Source organism: Stylophora pistillata, chromosome 12, assembly GCF_964205215.1.
Source record: "Stylophora pistillata chromosome 12, jaStyPist1.2, whole genome shotgun sequence".
NCBI classification, from domain to species: Eukaryota; Metazoa; Cnidaria; class Anthozoa; order Scleractinia; family Pocilloporidae; genus Stylophora; species Stylophora pistillata.
Window position 1 is genome coordinate 15,510,256 of NC_142530.1, and position 20,575 is coordinate 15,530,830.

A 20,575-nucleotide genomic window follows, 5' to 3' on the forward strand; every position below is an offset into this window, starting at 1 on the left:
GCTTAAAATCACTGCTTGGCACAAAATTCAATATTTATTCACAGGGATATATATTGGAACATGAATTGCTGATGTTCTTCTAAATATTGAGCCCACCTGTGTGAAAATTACACTTTGGCACTAGAATCAATTCAAGACAAAAATGTCCACTGTAATATTCATTGCCGCTGTTTAAAGGACCATTAAAACTCAAAGTGATAGCTCGAGGAGTGTGAAAATTGCACACACCTGCATAAGAAACATTCGATAATTCTTAGAATATGAATTGTTTATGTTTATTTCAATATTGAGAATCGAAAAAAATGTGAGAATAACTTGAAATTCACCTATGTGAAAGTTAAACTTTGACACTGAATCAAATTCAGGACGAAGGCTATTAACAGGACGAACAACTATTAACACTCAAAGGGTTGGCTCGAGAAGTCTGAGAACTCCTTCAAAAAATTGCTTGACACAAAATGCAACATATATTAACAGGGATAGTTTCTTGGAAAATGAATTGTTGATGTTTATTCAAATATGGAGAATCTAAAAAATAAGAGAAGAACTTGGAGTCCACCTGTGTGAAAATTAAACTTGTTTCTGATGATGACTTTCGCACAGGTTGTCGAAACATCAGTCACCGCCAGACAACAGTCCTACCCACGATTACACTCACCTGGACGATAGCACTACACTTTCTCATAAGTTGTTGATGTTCATCAAATATTACCAACAGGAAATGTTAGAAGAATAGACAGTCCACCTGAGTGAAAATCAAATCTTAGACAAACTGTTTCACTGAGCTAATATTCATTTCTGTTTTTTAAAGGAGTATTGGCACTGACAGTAATTACTCGAAAAGTGTTGAAACTGCGACATTGCGAACTTAGGTTGACACACGTCTTTCTTCCCGTCCAAAACTCTGTCAAATATACAACAATTGAAATTATGTGCCACACCTAGGCACATCATTTCAATTGAAAATCTAATATTTTTTCATTTTCATTTCATTTCATTTATTTATTCGCACTTTTTCAAGAGGTTAAAGTAGAGATTGCTAAAGATTACAAAAGTCAGAATATATAAGAAACAGTAAATTACATGAATAATCTAAAGTAAAACGTGCACAGTGACCAAAGGAGCGTAAGCTTTCGAGTTGGCTACTGTCACGTGTAATTAACTGGTGTATCTTAACATTTACACAAGACTTACTTTACTTTAATTCTATACTTACATTAACCAAGGTATTTATACACTCTTCATATTGTAAACAAAGAGAAAAGAGAAATAAGTGAATAAGTAAATAAGTAAATAAATAAATAAAAATTAAGACAAAAGAAGGAAAAAGATTAAAAAAACTGAGAAACAAAAAGAAAGAATGAGGCGATTAATGCTAATTATGTACGGTAAATAAAGTGAGGTAAGATTTAATTTGAATATATCAACAAAGTTGAAATGGTAAATTGGCCACCGTTACGATTAAAAAGCTGACCTTTCGAGCGTTAGCCCTTCGTCGGAGCGAATGACTTCGCTCCGACGAAGGGCTAACGCTCGAAACGTCAGCTTTTATAATCGTAACGGTGGCCAATTTACCATTTCAACTTTGTTGATATATTCAAATTATTTCGTTACCCCCACCGACGCAGATCCAAACAGTTTTCTTTAGAAACTATCAGCCTTTATTCATGAGGTAAGAATTGTTATTTCCTACAGTTTAGGAACAAGAGAACTAAGTTATTTTATCTAGCATCAAACCACTAGTGAATTCAACCTTGACCAACCAAAAGATGACGTTTCCATTTTTTTGAAGGAAGTAGAAGAGAGACGCTTAATTTCAAGCGGCACCGATTCCCATATCTTGGGTCCAGCATACTTGAAAGATATTTTGCCAGAATTAGTTGATATTTGCATTCTAAAACAATTAAATTCATTTGTGAATCTTGTATTATATCTATGTATGCTAGATGCTGGGGTTAGGACATCAGAGATGATATCTGTGGTTCTATCAGCTTTATTCACAATTTTATGTATATTTTGAGTTTATCTATTATGTATTATATTTATATATTATATGTTTTATATTATATGTTTTATATATTATATTTATTACATATTATTTATTATTTATTTATTATTTATTATGTATATTTTGAGTTTTATGTACATTTTGAGTGTATATATGTTTTCTAGTTAAAGAATTTCTAAGAGTTTATAGTATGGATCAGGACACTCCTTAGTATGTGCAAAGAAGATTATTCGGAGGCATTTGTTATGATTAACCTGGAGGTAGTTTAATTTAGTTTTATAAGCACAGTCCCATACTATTATACCATAACTTAGATATGGATAGATTAAAGCATAGTATATTTGTTTGAGTGTACAGTTTGGCACATCATTTACATAGTGTAGAAACACCAGTGGGCCTAGAGTTGAGCCCTGGGGTATGCCACATGCAATGTTTTCATATCCAGACTTAAGAGATTCAATTTTCACATATTGCGTACGATGTTCCAAATAACTTTTAAACCATTTACCTGGAATTTCACGAACGCCGTATAAAAATAGTTTAGATAGTAAAAGCCTTTGATCAGTCAAGGAACTGTCCACAAGTTATTTGTTTTCTATCTATAGCTAGCTTCAAGTTATCTGTTATTTGAAGAAGAGCCTGTTCAGTAGAGTATCCTTTTCTAAATCCAAATTGACATTTATATAAGATTTGGTGCTTTTCTATAAAGGAATATAGTTGGTTATAGACTAGACGCTCAAGTACTTTACTGAATGGGGAGAGAGTTGCTATTGGGCGATAATTATTAGTGCGTGTAGGATCTCCACATTTATAAATAGGAGTAACTTGTGAAACTTTTAATGCATCGGGCAGAACCCCAGTTTCTATAGATAGGTTATAGATATATGTTAAGGGCACTGACAATGGCTTAGCAGCAATTTTAATCATTTTATTAGGAACATCTAGGGATGATTAACTATCATTTAAGCTTTCAAAAAGTGAACAGACCTCAGTTTCTGTAACATAGGACATCAAAACTATCAATAGGAGTTGATTTTTTATATTGTGTGGGCCTCCCTACACAATTCTTGATTTCCGCTGTGGCCAGATTTGGTCCAACATTTACAAAATGTTTATTAAATTGGTCTGCAATTTCAGCTCTATTGGTATAGACCCTATTATTTCGTACCATCTTTGATATGGACATCTGACCCTTTCATTTACGTTTTGAACGCGTATTTCTCTTTATCCACTAAGAAGTTATCGGTTTCCTCAAATGGCAAAAATTTGAAGGCTGCTTTTGGAAATTTGTCACTAAAGGACGGGATTAAAAGAAAGCTTTTAAGTTTAAGACGAGAAGTAACCATCTTGTTGTTTTTTGGTTTTTGTTTTTGTTTTTTGTTTTATGGATCAGTTGTTCATACTGTTGTTGTTCCAGCTGCACACTTAATATCCAGATGTGCATAAAGTTGAAGTAAAAAACTCATTGCAGAATTCTCTTAACATAAAATCATGTTTAGTGATTCTTTTTTTTTTTATTTCTTTTCATTTCTTTTCCTTTTTTTAAAAAAAAAAACAACAACAAAACCAAAAAGAAGAAATATTTCACCACACGCCCAAATTAGCTGTTTCATAAAAGGAATTGCAGTTTTAATTGAGATAAGTGGGGCTAATGGCAATTTTTCAAAATGCAAAAGAAGTTTTTAAACTGTTTTAGTCCCTATATGTCTAATTTCTGTTTTGTACACAGCTTGGTCTTGAATCATACAACAATTAATATTTTTATTCGATAAACCATCAAAGGATTCAAACCTTTTTGTTTTTATATCTCTCCGAAGTGAGTGCACATAGCATGATTGCTCAATTTAGCAAGCCATATTTTACTATACGGTCAGTTAATTCAAGAGTTCGTTTTAATTGAAATCTTTCGCCTCTTATTAAACCCAGAAAGAAGAATAAAATCTCGCTAACCCGAGAAAATGAGACTCGTTTTCTCGATCCGCACTGTGAGGTACGGAGCCTCATTTTTTCGGCTTGACTTTTGGCCCTTACTCTTTGCGCTTGGGCCGTAAATCCGTAAAGGGGTAATATTTTCAAAATTTCTTAATATTTCATTGCATCAACTGCTCAATTGCAAAAAAAAAAGTGTAGTATACTCAATAAATATACGAAAATGCGCAGTTCCGTGTTTTTGGAATGCCTTTTATTGTGCATAAGACTTTGTATACTAGTTTTTCACATGCTGGTCAAGCCATGCCCGTAAGTAACGGACCCTGGCGTAGACACCATACTTCCCTGGGGAGGCACAACCACTTCCCCACGAAACTACACCTTCCAGGTAAAACTTTCCTCCAGCTTCACAAACCAGTGGCCCACCAGAATCTCCCTGGCACGAATCCTTGCCTCCTCGCTCGAGTCCAGCACAGACCATGGAGTCGTGGATCGACGATCCATAAGCTCTTTTACATCCACTTTGAGTAACAATCGGGACATTTACCTGCATCAGCACATCGGCCAAACTACCACCCGAGGAGAGTGTGCCAAATCCTGGAAAGGAACCACATAAAAGAAGTTATACAGTGCTCACATATCATCGAACCGCCCCTGTGATAAGTTAAACTCAACTTACAAGAATGAATCAAAGGAAAACCAAAATTAACCAAAATTTTTTGTGTAAAATAGGGAGAATAATGAACAACATGAAAAATATAAAAAGATATTTTCGTCTAGTCAAGTGCGTGGGACAAAGATAAGTTCCCGGAGGAGTTGAACCTCAGACCTTCGGATTCCGCGCTCCGATACTTTATCACTGAGCCACAGTAACTCTATGGTGAGCCAGGCCCATGTCGAAGCTCATATAAATCGAAGTTGATATAATTGTAAAATGACAAAATTTCAACGGGTGGCACTAAGTAGGATTGGGGCCTAAACATCAAAATGGTACAAGACATGAAAATGTCATGGGTATTCGAGTGAGGACTCGAACACAACGACTCTAAGTCGAGTGAGCTTGAGTTGAGTTTGGTGATGGGGTTTTGGCCGTAAAATTACGGTGTTGCTACGGTCAACCTTCCTGGTTTTTCAAAGGTAATTTACCCATCAATTTAAAGCTTCCACATCCCCCTCGGACCCTCATCCGTCTCTGGAGGATTGAGGAGATTAAACACTCCCTGGCTTGGAAGGTTCAAATCGTTCCAGCGCAATTAATACAACTGTTTTATCTCTAAATACGGAGGTGTTTAGGGTAAATAGTTCACTTATGCGAGAAAATAGCTCAGAAGAAGAGATCTACATGGTCTGGGTTTTAAAGTTTAGTCAATGTTTAGTAACGCTCACTGATTTTGCCTTTTACCAAAAAATATAATGGTGCATTTGATCACCATTTTTGCCCCCAAGTGTCGGGAACCTGAACGAACCAATGTCCATAGGATGTTGAAGCTTCAGATTGACTGACACATAACCGGGCATCGCAAACCTTCAAACGTGATGGCCACCAAAAGAAGTCAAATGACAAGTCGTCGAACTAGCTCAGTACCTTCTTGTCAAATGAGATTTATACCAAGCCTCCCTTATTGAAAAAATTTTGGGTGTCTAATTTACCAAATGAGCCGTTGTTACAACTTAAGGATCAGCTTTGCGTCTTTCGTTTAAGGTAATGACATAAGAAACGACCACCTCTTGTAACAATCTGGAAAAAATAAATACACTGTATGGGGGTAATTGGCTCGCTAGATCAAGCTAATCCCTGTCTTTTCCTAGGATTTACGCATCAAGGCAATCGAGTTAGCGGAATGAATTGCATCACCTGTTACCCAACACTTCTTGCCATCTAAATCTTGTAAATTTGCACTCGAACCAGGCAAGCAAGCCAGTCCAACTTTACTGCTCGGTTTAGCGGGTTGTCTCAGTTTTAACAAAGAAATATCATGAGCCAGTCCGCGTGGCTTTTGGTAATTTGGATGGTTGACGATTCTTTCCACATTAAAATCCTGCTCGCCTCCAAAGTCCCCGCTGCGGTAGTGAGCACCAATTCTGCAAGTTGTAAGAATCAGACTTAAAATCCGTGAAAGAATACTGTTAAACGATAAAAATACAACTATATCAGATTTAATCTGAAATATGGTTAGGGTTTCCTTATATTGGTGTCGGGAAAAGTAATAGAAATATTATTTTACTTTAAACCATTCGATATAAAAAATATAAAAAGGCAGATTCATTATTTCTTATTCGTTTTGGAAGTCTTATCTTAAAGGTAGAGTTTGGTCACGTTTTCCTCGTTATGATCGTGAAGTTGACATGGAAACAGTTGTTCAGTTTCTACGGTGATTGGAACTCGTGATAGTGTCTTGGGAAAGCTATGGTATCAAATAAGTTACTTTGTTAGTCCAGGAACGGAAAATCTCTCTGGTCAAAGGTCAGGTTCGACACCTCTCGTTCTTGGAGGTGACTAAGGTATAAAACTTGTGATACCCTTCACGTGCACGTTTCGCAATTAGATAGTTATTTTGACTAGCACGTACCAACCTAAGATAATTTTCTTCTTAAGATAACCTTTTGAGGTGTGAATAACATTTTGTCAATAGGTTAGTTATGATTTTTATATTACCAATCTCGTTTCTGTTCTGGCCGATCTCAACTGTAAGAATAAGAAATTTAAGGTCGAAAATGATTTCGTAACTGCGCAAATAACTCGAAGGCGCATACCTAGTAAGCAGGAACTGTCATACGTAATGTAACATGATTCGCTGGCTAAGATGGAACGATGACGATACAAGAAGATTGACAGCTTAGAAGTGTCACCTGAAGTGTCACCTTCATAAACAGTGACCCTCGCTTTTCTTATTAGATAGAGAGTAGTCGTCCCCGTTGTAACAACTTGAGAAGAAAAGAGATTAAAGAACCAACCAAATAAACAACGAGTGTTAGAGATTTTACTTCTAATTAACAATACTCCTTCTTTCATCTCTCTCCCGTTCAGTCATTTTTCGATCAATATCTTCTTCATTCTAAAGCCATTGGCTTTGAATTTCTTCCACATCTGGCATAAACACCTCTAGGAACAAGGATTCATGAGCCGCGATGACTAAGTGGATAAGGCTCGCTCAAGTTGGGAATCAATTGGAAATTATCTTGCATTGAAATAATGATTCTTCGAGTTGAAGATTCTAGAAGAAACGTTACCTTACACGAATGCTGGAGGCGGATTTTTTGGCGGTACAGTGAGCCGCTGTTACAACCCACTGTGGATGAACCAAAGTTCCTCCACAAAAGGTGAAACCAGAAGGTGTCCTGACCTGAGCTTGCCATGGCCAAGCTCCCTTTGGGGCTTCATTGCCACCGACAATGCGTGCTCTTGGTTTAAATCCACATTTTTCGAATCCTCCTCCCCCACTTCCACCACCGCCTCCGCCTCCACCTCCGCCTCCACCGCCGCCACCTCCATTACCGCCGCCGCCTCCATTACCACCGCCGCCGCCTCCATTACCACCGCCGCCGCAGTGTTTACAGGACTTCTTGCAGTTATTTTTCATATACTGTTGGTATCGGCCTTTGCAGTATCCTTGCCTTTCCCACCGCTGACAGTTTTGGTTTTTATCCATGCAGTCTTAAAAAAAAGGACAATTTTTAAAAACGAATAAGGAGAGGAAGAGGAACAAGAGTACGATGTGTGATAACGATAAGAACACCTACAATGGATACAACAACAACAATAATATGAAGAGGAGAACGTGAAAAGGATAAAAGAGAGGGGAAAAGAAATAAAGGAAAAGAAGAAAATCAAAAGATTAAATAGATTGAATCAACAAGGTAGGTGAAACGTCTGTTTCAAAAATAACAACAGTCAGAGGCAACCAATTTCTATAAAACTCAGGTGTTTCCTCATGTAGTGTATTACTAGCGCCGAAGTATGAGGAGGCTTCTGAACAAGACAATCTTTCTTTAAGAGTCAAGTTTGTATTCTAGTAAAACAAAAAATTCTGGTTGGTATAAGTTTTTTACTAACACGCACTTTACGAATAATCATTTTTTCTTTTTAATTTAAACGAGAACTGCATATCATTGCAATGCGAACAAACCTGATTATGCAAAAGGCATGTTACAACAGTTGGAATTTTTGATTAATGTCATATATGATAAAAAGTCATATATAATAATAATTCATATATAATAATGTCATATATAATAAAAAGTCATATATAATAATAAGTCATATATAATAATAAGTCATATATAATAATAATTCACATATGATAATAAGTCATATATAATAAGTCATATATAATAATAAGTCATATATAATAAGTCATGTATAATAATAAGTCATATATAATAATAAGTCATATATAATAATAAGTCATATATAATAAAAAGTCATATATAATAATAAGTCATATATAATAAGTCATATATAAGTCATATATAATAATAAGTCATATATAATAATAAGTCATATATAATAATAAGTCATATATAATAATAAGTCATATATGATAATAAGTCATTAGAATGTGCTCAATACCTCCTCCTTGCCCAGCTCCATCTCCTCCTCCTCCTCCTCCTCCTCCTCCTCCTCCTCCTCCACAAAGCTTACAACTCTTCTGACAGTTTCTTTTCATATAGGATTCATATTTCCCTTGGCAGTAACCTTGTGAAGCCCATCTGTGGCAACTTCCATTTTTGTCTGCGCAACCTGCAAACAAAGAAATAACGAAAACCACGATATAATTTTATTTTAAGGTTGGATATACACAAAATTAGAAGATTGTAAATATGCAGTCAATCAGGTTTCAGGGAAGATATAGACGGAGAAGCAAGGAAAAAATGAAAATTTCAAGGCTCTGATAATGGAAAAAAATTAAACCAATCAAGTAATTTGAATAATTTTCAATTTGCAAATTATTGGCTCGTAAAGATCCTTCCCGCCCCCTCCCCTCCAATATTTAACAAATGGTAAACACCACAGCGTACACTATTGAGTTATGGATGCACGCGGGAGGTTGCTAAGCACGAAAGAAGCGTAAGAGTCGCTCGAGGCGATAGCCGAGAGCGACTCTAGCTTCTTGAGTGCTTAGCAAACCTCCCAAGTGCATCCATAACTCAATAGTGTACGCTTTGGTGTTTACCATTTGTTTTATAACATAACATTGATACATTGTAGTTAAAGAGTTCCCTTTTATTTAACAAATCTTACGTGACCAGAAAAAACAAGCGCGCGCGGAAAAATAGTCTTTGCATTTGCTCACGTCAGCAGCGTACACCCATGGGCAAATGGGGGACGCTAAATTGACCAATCAGAGCGCGCGCTTTACTTTGGTTATGTTATAAAATCCTTTCTCCGATTTTAGACTTCTAATTAGCCTCTAAAATGACTGAAGCTTGATGCTAGTGCATTTACAAATCATTATTTACCCACTTATACACTTGATGTGCTTCAACAACTCTATTACATTAAGAAGCTCTATGCTTTTAGTATTGTAGAATGATGCAACAAATCAAAGAGTAATCTCGTTGCTAATTTGGTCAAAAACAATCTCTGGATTTAGGATCGATCTGAACAATTGAAGACGATTGTTGCAGTAAGGTATAGCTGTAGCCTTGCTAAGCATTATTTAAGGAGCATTTATTCTCTGGCTCACAAACAAGGCTTTAAATCTATCAAGTAGCCCCTTTGTGAAAAACATAAAGCCGGAATGGGTACCCTTCTTTAACAGAACGAGTCCTTTTAAAATTCCTTTCTCTCCTAAAATGTTTGCTTCATTTGAAGTCTGATTGCTTTACGAAGATATACTGTGATGAATAAAGCCGTTTCAGCCTCAAATACTTAACTCGAATTTCTTGCTATTCAGCATGGATAAAAAATGTTTTTAACCTCACCTTCTGAAAGCGATAGCGTAAGGATGCCCACCAAAAGACCAACAATGATTAACATCTTGCCGGCGGAATTTTGAGCCGAGGTTGTGGCGCATATCCTTTTATCTAACTACTTCTATCAGATAATTATACAGCTGGCTTTGAGCTTTTCAATCGCCATTGTCACCCCCAAAATTTCTCGTTTCAATATCTTTTTCCTTATAATAATGGCAAATAATAGCTGTTAAATTTTAGAAATCTAAGAAGGTGTCGAGGTTTTTGTCGCGATGACACGAGGCATCAGCTGAAATAAAAAGTCTACAAATACAACGCATGCAGGTTGACTGATATTTGCTTGATGAGTTTAGCAATCTGGTTAGCCTGGATAAATTTTCTCAGCTGTAACCATGATGAAACAAGGAAGTGAATAAATCTTTTTTAATTTCAATAAGGTTTTCTTTACACACCTCATCTGACGTGACAGCTTCACGATTTACTTATATAAACAGTTTTTGTTCTTATTCAAGAAGCCAGTCTCCGAAAATTGAGCGTAGGTATCAAATTTTGTGTTGTGATGACATTGGTAAATATTAAGGAAAATATGTCTAATGCCATAAAAGAGGGTTATTTTTGTTTGCCTCTTACGTTTAGCCAACTGGTAAACCTGAATATCAAACACGTCTCTTCAATTTATAAATCTTATCATAACGCAAAAGCCATGGGTGGACGTTTTCAATTAGCAAGAGCTTTGTTATACCTTCAGTGCCATTTTCCTTGTTTTGAAAATTTTGATGTATTTCAGCAGCTGCACGAACGTTAAAGCTTTAAAACCATTATCAAGGAATTGTGAAACGTTTATGGGTTGAGCCAAACGAGAAATGCATACTTCTTTATTCAATTACATTAATAGCTGTGTCTCAGCTTCCTGTGGGACATGGACACCTCGATGGCAATTTTGTATCAACAAATTATATTCCAATCATTGAAGTCATTCTCGCGAATTCAAAGACGAAGATTAAATCAAAAATAGCATAATCAAAAGAGAAAACGACCGAGAGTTTGGGTCCCGGATAACCAAGACTTGAAAAAGTGCTTTTTGTTCTCTTTCCTCTCCAATTTTTTTTGCCAATGTGCAAAACAAAAGTATTGCCGAGTTAACACCATTCATAGCGTTGTCTGATTCATCGGATCGTTCTTGTGCAAATAATAAATAATCTGTTCGATATGATACACGTTTTTCGTCAAGCGTATTCATATATCTTTCTCAGTTTCGCGAATTCAAAAAAGGTTTTCCAAACTTCCTAATTAAGCAATCATTTCCCCCGTTTACTGACAGCTTTATTACAATTTATATTTCGGAAGACAAGCATCTTGTAAAATTAGCGAGCTGCATGAATAAATAGATAGTGTTACAAACTATTGATCAATCATGACTCAATGAACCTGTCATTGATCACACAAAAAGAATAGACAGTATAGAAAAATTTTGGGGTGGCCAATTCTATTAACATGTAAAAGACGAATGAGCATTCCACTTGGGGATAGTTTTTTTTTATTGTTGTTATAGTGATCAAAACATTGCCATGTACGTTTAATCAGTTTCAAAATTTATAATATAGACTATTGCGGCAATTAAATAAAATGGCAAGCGGATTCTTAAGGAGGGAAAAAATGACAGCTTATCGTGGAAAGTAGATTTCTAAACATTAGTGAAGGAGATGTGGGCTTTTCAGCTTTCCGCAGACCGTAAAACTGCAGTTGGCTTTAAAAATCTTTCAGGTAATCAAAGCTCCAAGCTAAAGCCCTTGTAGAAAGCTTGTCGCAATGAACAAAAGGGAAAATATTTATTGTGTCAGCGTATTTATAGTTACTTTCGATACTATCGGTGCAATATTTTGTAGAGTTATTTTTTGTAATTGAGATCAGTTTCGCTGTATGATGGGATTCTGGACATGTAAACCAGAAAAATAGTTCATCACTGGTTACGAAAATTGACTGCGTCCGATAGAATTAAAAGATATAGGAGATAGAACGACAAGTTATGCAGCCGCTGGTTTCGCCTGGGTAATCCTTCGACGCACTAAATGCAAAATTCTATGTCTGAAAAAAGAAAAACAGATTGCCTGAAGCCTAGGAAAACGCAGGAGTTTAACTCGCGTTGGTCCAAGTTCAGCTTCTTATTACATGAGATAATTGCTCGAATATTCTCAAACAGAACGTGGAAAGTCAAAACTACTGCACTGCTCTATGTATCACAACGCTTTTAAGGCTTACCTCCACCGCTTCCTTCTCCGCCCCCTCCTCCTCCTCCCCCGCCGCCGCCGCCTCCACCTCCTCCTCCTCCGCTACTACCTGGGGTGAAGGGAAATTAGAAGGTTACCTTTATAGTGCACTCTTTACTCTCATTATCTCATCTGGAATCTTGTCGTAGATACCTTAGGCCCGTTAACTGTACTGTTCTTAGTGTAAATTGACACTCATAGGCTTATTCTGCCAGTAAGTAGAAATGCAAAAATGATGATAACTATAATTATAATGATAACGATATGGATTGTGATGAGAAAAGAATTCTTAATACTACCTTTAAGTGATAGGTTGGTCTCAAAACATTAAAAAAAAAAAAAAGAGAGAGAGAGAGATCTTACAAGTTCGTCATGGTGAGGTTGGGCAAATTTTCCGGAAATTTGCCAAGGTAAATGAGATAGTTGCAAACTTACCCACGTAATTTTTAATCCAGCTTACATAAGAGCTAACACGAGCATACACGGAAAAGGTGTTTCCGGGACAGGTGCGCCTTGTCACCCATGAAGCTGCACCGCGAACAAACCAGCGACCACCCTCAAAGCATGACAGAGGGCCACCACTGTCGCCGTTGCAGACGCTGCTTCCTTGTCCTCCAACACATACCATGGAGTTTTCATCCACTGAGCCACCATTTTTACGTCGGCAATCACCGTGACTGGCTACTGGAGCTTCAGCTTGTTTAAGATAAGGCGCAAGAGCATTGGTGCTTGGATTGATCCTACCCCAACCTGAGTAGAGACGGTGAACACCCATGGGGTTGAAACTTTATTTGATGCAGTGTTTACTTAACGGTATCGGTTGATCATCGTTTCGTTTGTTCTCAGGTTTAGTCAATAAATCAATCAATCAATCATGTCAGTGTGCAGCGATGACAGCAGCAAAATTTTCTTTCACCTTTCGGCTTAATTTTACTTCAGTGTAACCACTTTTGGAGAATGAGGCTTTTTTTTAACTATTCTTTGTTGTGGCCACAGGATGTTTGTTTTGCGTGCACTCAAGAAAGAAAGCAAGCTTTACTTATTTGAATGACCCACCAAAATCTCACCAGATTACCTGTTACGTAACACTTTGTTCCTAGACTGACTCGTGAATCCTGTTCTGGCAGACAGACGGTTCGGATTTTACCACCGAGGGTTACTCGGGTTGCCAGTTGCAACACCGCTACGTCATGGCGTAGATGTGACATGCTGAAGTCTGGATGTTTGATCACCCTAGAAACTCTAAATACTTTTCCGTCTCCAGTTCTGCTATGAGCCCCTTATGAAAGCAGAAAAAGCCTTTTGAAATAAGTTGACAGATCGTGATACATCCCAAGTATTTCAAGGGCTGTTTCTTCAACTAGATCAGCAAACTCAGCCCCTACTTAACTCATAACTCCCAAAATCTGATTGTTAATTCTCCTCTTTAGCTGCTACCCATTTTCTTGTAAATTAGTCAGAAGAATTTGATTTTAGGTCAAGATAACAACTTGTAGCTGATAAGTTTGAGTATTCTCATTACCTGTTTGCTGGATAATGTATGGGTATCACAGGGAGAAATTACATCTTAGTCACTTCTGAAAAAGGCTAAGGGACTCTTCTCTAAGCCGTTTACAATCTACAGTTAAGGCTTTTCTATATTGATACCAAACTAAGCAAAAGACAAAATTCAAACAACCAAAACATTGAATATTAATATCAATACAAGAGAAGTCAGTCCATTGGTTAATTTCTCTTCGGAAGGTAAAATCTTCCCCAAGACCGAAGAAAAAAAAAGCAAATGAAAAGCGTGAGCCCTACTCTTATTACTCAAAAGGAAACTCCACTTTACCTAAAGCAACTGAGTAACGACTAGGGTTGCTACTTTGATCAACGCAATGGGCTGCTGATAGCACCCAGTTGTCGTTTAGAAGGGAAGCACCACAAATGTGACGCCCATTGTACCGGAGTGATCCTTGCCAGGGCCAAGAATTCGGCTTTGCGTTTTCACCTCCGACTATACGGGACCCAAATGGCTTATTTCCGCAAGCTAGGGAATGTAGAATAATAAAATTTATCAATGGGATTTCTTTATTAAGCAAAGGTGGATACTTGACAGGCGATAGGACTCGGATCTCGCAGTTCTTTTGGAAAACCTTTGGATCACTGTGGCGCTATAGTTTATAAGGCGTAATGAAAACAGTGCAGGGTAAACAAAGGCAATCTTGTATCATCTTTTTTAAAATGTAAATCAGTCAAAATCTTATTATGGATTACAAACAGCAGCAGTTTTCGAAATATTTTTTTTGATACCGGAACGCTTGGTAAGAATCTCAAATCGTCTCACTTATCTCAAGCTCGGGATATTATTTTGACATTTACTTAAAAGATATGCGTTTGGGGATCGAAATGCAATATTCTTACTTTTCCAGAAAGTTTCAAGTGGTCAATACTGTTTTTCCTCCTCATTTAACGAAAATTTGCATGTGTCGGCCTCTCACAGACCGTTTTCGTGTTTCATCTTCCAACCAATAAGCTTAAAGTAACGCCTGATAGTTTCAAGGATAATTAAAGTTTAACAAAAGTAGCTGAAAGCTCACCTTCTACAACTGATGGTGTTAAAAGACACACCAAGAAGCTGACGAAGATCAACATCTTGCCAGCGATATTCTGTCGGAGTATACGTAGCCGAGTGCACATCTTCAGTTTTATTTCATGACCTGTTTACTAAAAGTTAAACAGCTGTGCGCTAACCCTTGATCAGAAGTTCCGACTCAATGATTTTACCTCTCAACGATATTTTGCAGAATTCAAAGGATATGTCGATTCTTTGACAGAAGCTATCAAGTTAAAGAAAAAGTGATTTTAATGCTTTCCACTTGGTTTGACTTTATACCTGCCCTTTGGCAGTTACCAGATGGCAAACCTGAGTATCCAACAAGGCCTTTTGTTCATAAAGAAGTAAATACAACACCAATTGAGAATAAACAGTTTATTGAAACGCTTTCAAAGACCAAAGGGACTGTACGAAAGCCTTTCACTTTCAAAACTCGCTTCAAGAATTACTTACATTAAACGCATCAACAGTTTTTGGTTGTTAATGGTTTGGTATATAAGAAATTGTTATAAAAGACTATGCTTTTATCCAGCTGCTTTCAGTTCACGGTCATACGACTGTGTTTAAACTTTTCAGAAGAAACGTTTAGTTCGGTGATTTCTTGTATCAACACTTTTTGTTCTTATCTTAAGAACAATTTTTGCAGAATCCAAAGAGGATGTCAAATTCGTAGACAATAGGTATCAAGCGGGTCTAAAGTATGAATTTTAATGTCGTGGGACGAGTTTATATTCAACATGTCTATCAATTTATTCAGCTGGTTACATTCACCTCCGAAAAATCCCTCTTTTTAAAACTGTCATATACGAATTGGTAAATGGAAGAGGTGTCCTGCCTAACTCAGGGTCAATGCTTTCAGAATCCCTTTGGACTGTTTCTTAGGGTTCCGTCCTTATTATCAGGTGTCCTGCCTAACTCAGGGTCAATGCTTTCAGAATCCCTTTGGACTGTTTCTTAGGGTTCCGTCCTTATTATCAGGTGTCCTGCCTAACTCAGGGTCAATGCTTTCAGAATCCCTTTGGACTGTTTCGTAGGGTTCCGTCCTTATTATCAGGTGTCCTGACGCACTCAAGCGTCGATGCTTTCCACATCACATTGGAATTTTTCTCATAGTTTAGTTTTCATTTTCTGACAAAGAGAGGAGAGGGAGCCAATTAGCCAATTAAAGAGTTTAAGGAAAATTTACTGTATAAGATTTTTTTTGTTCGCTTTGTCATTACCAAATAGAAGTCATTCTCTCCCAATTTTCAGTGCCTCTGTCCTTAAGTTTTCTTTGAATATAAACATACCCTAGTTTCTTCATAAGTGTCAGCAGTCGATCTCAGGACTCAAAGGGCTGACTATCGTAAGTGCCAAATGAATGAACCTCCCAAAGCTCCGAAATTCCTGAATAATGGACACAAATAAAAGAATACTTTTGCTATACTTTATTAATTCATCGTTATTATGAGGACACCATTTCTCAGTATCTGCGCATGATACCATCAATCCATTGCCTCAAGTAACGGATCCTGGCGTAGACGCCATATTTCTCACGCGCAGCGCACCCGTGTCCCCAGGAAACCACCCCTTCCAAGTAGTACTTCCCACTTATTTCACACACCAACGGCCCTCCTGAATCTCCTTGGCACGAGTCTTTACCTCCCCGTCTGAGTCCAGCACGAGCCGTAACCTTGTTTGCACTGAGACTGTGAGACAATTGGCACATCAACTTGCATGAGCCTGTCTTCAAGTGAACCACCTGAGGAAAGTGTCCCATATCCTATAATTTGTAAAATAATACAAAGTAGATTTATTTTACGTATCCAATGATAATTAAAAGAAAGGTCACGTAAAGCAGAACAAAAGCAAGGGCTCTATCTTCCAAGATCTTCATTGAACACATAGTAGAAATGGTAGAACAGGTAAAACTGTATTTTTTAGAACAAGATTTGGACGAGAGGTCTGCCCAAATGTGTTGCGTCAGAGGATAAAATATTTCAATGTCCCTTCTCACCGTACCGCTCCTAATGAATACCAACAAACTAGCAGAGAACTTTGTCAAATTACAGTATTTTTGGGAAGAGGGATGCGTGAAGTGGGGAGGGGGTGAAAAGGTTGTGGTTCCCTACAAATGAAAAGCATCCAGTCTAGAAGTAATGAATATATTCTTGCAGCTGCTCCTTCTCCTTTACATGGAAACTGGTATAAGCTATGGAGGAATTGGGTGACTAGGCATGTAAGCCTCATTACCTGTTACCCAGCATGTCTTTCCTACTTGGGCCTCACCACTTGATCCAAGTAAGCAAGCCAGGTTTACATTTCTGTTAATCTGAGCTGGCCTTCGCAATTTCAACATAGCATTGTCGTGAGCCATACCATAAGGTCGTTTATAGCCATGATGGGAAATGATTCGCTCCACTTCGAAGTCCTGTTCGGTCTGTTGTGCTGCTGCGATAGTGAGCACCGAGCCTTAAAAAGTAAGACGATTGATCTAGTGAAAAATTTTTCACGTTCTATTTCTCCTTCCTGTCTTATTTCAGGACTTGTTTTACTGAACATTGATTTTGGTTTATTTTCACATGTCAAATATATTACCTTACTCGAATGCTCGAAGGAGGTTTGTTCGGGACACAGTGAGCCGCAGTTACAATCTAGCGTGGATGAACTAAAGTTCCTCCACAAAATGTAAAACCATTACTTGACCTGACCAGAGCCTGCCAAGGCCAAGCCCCTTTAGGGGCCTCGGTACCACCGACAATTCGTACACTTGGCTTGTATTCACATTGTCCTAGACAGGGAATGTATAGATAGTAATGATTAAGTAGCTATATAATTCTGAAACCTAGAATATTTAGGCTTTATGTATCATGAAACTACTATCTTTTTTACTCTGTAAATCAACATTGATGCTAGCAAATTTTGGCGTCACTTCTTATACAGAAACAATTCAATTTAAAGGATTAAACAAGATAAAACAGATATTAGAACAAAAAGCCTTAATTAATAATGAAAAACCCGTGAAGTAAAATGCAACGCCTAGGCAGGCCGAGAACAACTCATCATTGTCATCTAGTCCAACGTTAGACCAATTAAACTGTTTGCGGATAAATCTTTGGAGACCCAAAAATGATTAGAAGTCATAGAAAGCCTGTCAGACAAGATAATTAGAGATTCAGTGCTGGCCACTTGTGCCCCAATTCAGGCCCACGAAATTTTAATTCCACCCCCAGGATATGGGACAAACTTCCGAAAGATATTGTTGAAAGCATCTCTTTAGAGATTTAAAACGAAGATTTCCAAGTATTTTAATGAGAAACCTTAAACTGGTAGATATTATTCTTACTGTTATTATTTTATACTTTTTGTATTTTAAACGTTCATGTGATGTCTAACGACTTTACCGACGTACTAAAATGTAGATGTAGATGTAGATTTCTTGCATCTGTTTTTCAATGGCTAGTCATCATGAAGGACTAGGCACTTGTGAAAATTAAAGCTCAATAGAACCAGATTGAGATCTTAATACAGCCTTTTTGAAACATCATTTGCAGCCTACCATTTCCACTACTTCCTCCTCCTCCACCTCCGTTACCCCCTCCGCAAATTCTACAGCTCTTTTGACAATTTTTCTTCATATACTCTTTATAAGTGGAGCAGTACCCTCTTCGTGCCCAGCCTAAACATTCCCCTCTCTTGTCTTCACAGCCTGAGAATCAAACATGTTTAGCATTAGGTATTTTGATGACTGTAAAAAGATAGGTTAATAAAAACTTCCATTTCATTTTGGTGTGTTCTTGATAATACTCAGGGGGGGGGGGATTATTGTATACTCGTGGACTCTTTTAAGAATTAAAAATTTAGGCCGGTTTACTGTAACATATGAGTTAGCCGCAACCAAAGGCATTATATTTTCCATCTTTTCCCCAGAAGAGTGTGACAACTGTTTTTTGTTAGTTTCTACTTTCTCTTAATTCCTTTCTTTGCACCCCCTTTTTTTTTTGCTGTGATTGGTTCCTCATTTTCATTGTATTGTATTCACCTATTTCGCCTCTGTTGCTCCATTTTTGTATGCGATATGATGATAGTTAAGGAAGTCATTGCTTCCCATAAGCCCCATTCCCGTAAGCCCCAGGGTTTCTATGCTCTTCCTCGCCATTTCGCTCCTAGCTAATAAATAAAGCGTTTGTGGTTCTACAGTGGCAATTATAATAAAAAAAGGGTGAATATATACACATGATTACCTTGTGCTTTCCCGATGCTTGCCAGGAAAGCAACGTCAAAAAACACAAAGAAAAATTCTCGAATGCATGATATATTGCAAAGTGAAGCAATCTTTGAGTAACTAGGGACTTTGTATTGCATCGCCTGATACCATCGACGTTTCAACTTTCATCCACATCCTGAATAAGCACAGAGACAAGATTACCAAACACGAGCAACAACAGTCATTAACAAACACGATATTCAAAATTAGATTTTGTCCTTTGCCAAACAGCAAAGATGAAATTTCACAAATGAACAAATAAATATCTGTTCTTTTTTAAGGAATTGCACAATGGTTTAACACGTTTCCAAGAAACTCGATTCACGTTCGTAAATAAGTGCAAATATTATTTATCAATAGCATTAAACATACGTTGCGTAGAATTGACACAGCTGTGTATATGATGTCTGACTAAAACGAAATTTCAATCTGCTGGTGTCAAGAACACTATCCAAACCAAACAAACTGATGAAATTTGATTTCAAATTTAACATTCTTTGAAATATTATCTGTAGACACCACACTATTTTCTCAAAATTTACTCAGCTAAAAGTCATTTGGGTGACATGACCACATTTGTTGCAAAATGACATATTAGATCAAAGTTTGAATCGATTTTGTTTTAATTTGAAGGTTTAAATAATATCAGTTCAGCTTGCCCAACCGTGACTCGGCTAAGAACTGTGCAGCGTTCTAGTTTATCAATAACACTAGTGCACTCTCCTTAATTTCCAGAAGATAATACTAGCTATCACTTCGTCGGTTCAAGAAATACATTAACCTTTAAACCACGCACTAAAATTGCAAGAAAGTTCTTATATTAGATCCTTGCAATATAGATAATTTTATTTATATAGAAATGTGATAATGGCACTCGAATACGTCGTTTACTGAAGATAATACCAGTTTTCTTATAGCTATCGGTTCGTCGGTTCAAGAAATACATTAAAATCTACGCGCTAAAAATTGCAAAGCAAGTTCTCATATTAAATCCTTGCGATGTAGATTTTTTTTTACTCATATAGAAATGTGATAACGGCATTGAATACGTGGTTTTTTCCCACTCCAATTTTTTCAAAATTTTTTTAAAACTAAAATAATGACCAGCACTCTGGTTTGAGCTCTAACCGTGGCCTCACGAAACGCATCGTAGAGTGCTCCTCACTGATTTAGTGTTAGAAAAATGTTCGAATTTAAAAATTCGAAATCTGGGCAAGGAGGGATAGGTAGCCGTTTACAGAAAATTACTTTTATAAACGACTATCTAAAGAGGTTTATGCAAGGAGCGTTGTTTCATATGTTTTTTTTTTTACTCATATAGAAATGTGATAACGGCATTGAATACTTGGTTTTTTCCCACTCCAATTTTTTCAAAATTTTTTTAAAACTAAAATAATGACCAGCACTCTGGTTTGAGCTCTAACCGTGGCCTCACGAAACGCATCGCAGAGTGCTCCTCACTGATTTAGTGTTAGAAAAATGTTCGAATTTAAAAATTCGAAATCTGGGCAAGGAGGGATGGGTAGCCGTTTACAGAAAACTACTTTTATAAACGACTATCTAAAGAGGTTTGTGCAATAAGCGTTGTTTCATATGTTTTAGCAAATACAGAT

General features: G+C 37.1%; 1 protein-coding gene and 1 pseudogene across 2 annotated transcripts; both read right to left on the reverse strand.

The window, feature by feature from the left end:
* Positions 1-4,168: 4,168 nt before the first annotated feature.
* Positions 4,169-14,858, reverse strand: LOC111331253 (transmembrane protease serine 9-like). Its single transcript, XM_088741450.1, has 10 exons — positions 14,700-14,858; positions 13,952-14,149; positions 13,196-13,399; positions 12,556-12,870; positions 12,113-12,190; positions 11,137-11,139; positions 8,508-8,678; positions 7,169-7,592; positions 5,793-6,019; positions 4,169-4,534 (listed from the first exon to the last, which is right to left on the reverse strand). The coding sequence occupies exons 1-10, from the start codon at positions 14,797-14,799 to the stop codon at positions 4,215-4,217; spliced, it is 2,040 nt and encodes a 679-aa protein (XP_088597576.1). The 5' UTR covers positions 14,800-14,858; the 3' UTR covers positions 4,169-4,214.
* A 1,272-nt stretch (positions 14,859-16,130) lies between these two features.
* Positions 16,131-19,125, reverse strand: LOC148718971 (trypsin-like; annotated as a pseudogene). Its single transcript, XR_015994034.1, has 5 exons — positions 18,940-19,125; positions 18,255-18,404; positions 17,294-17,486; positions 16,949-17,167; positions 16,131-16,478 (listed from the first exon to the last, which is right to left on the reverse strand). The product of XR_015994034.1 is annotated as a trypsin-like (transcript).
* Positions 19,126-20,575: the final 1,450 nt, after the last annotated feature.

Coding starts and splice junctions, on each gene's coding strand:
- LOC111331253 (XM_088741450.1), bottom strand. CDS start 14,799: ATGTGCACTCGGCTACGTATACTCCGACAGAATATCGCTGGCAAGATG. Junction 7,593..8,507: donor TGGAGCTGGGCAAGGAGGAG/GTATTGAGCACA, acceptor CTTTTTTTTAAG/ACTGCATGGATAAAAACCAA. Junction 6,020..7,168: donor GCCTCCAGCATTCGTGTAAG/GTAACGTTTCTT, acceptor TACAACTTGCAG/AATTGGTGCTCACTACCGCA.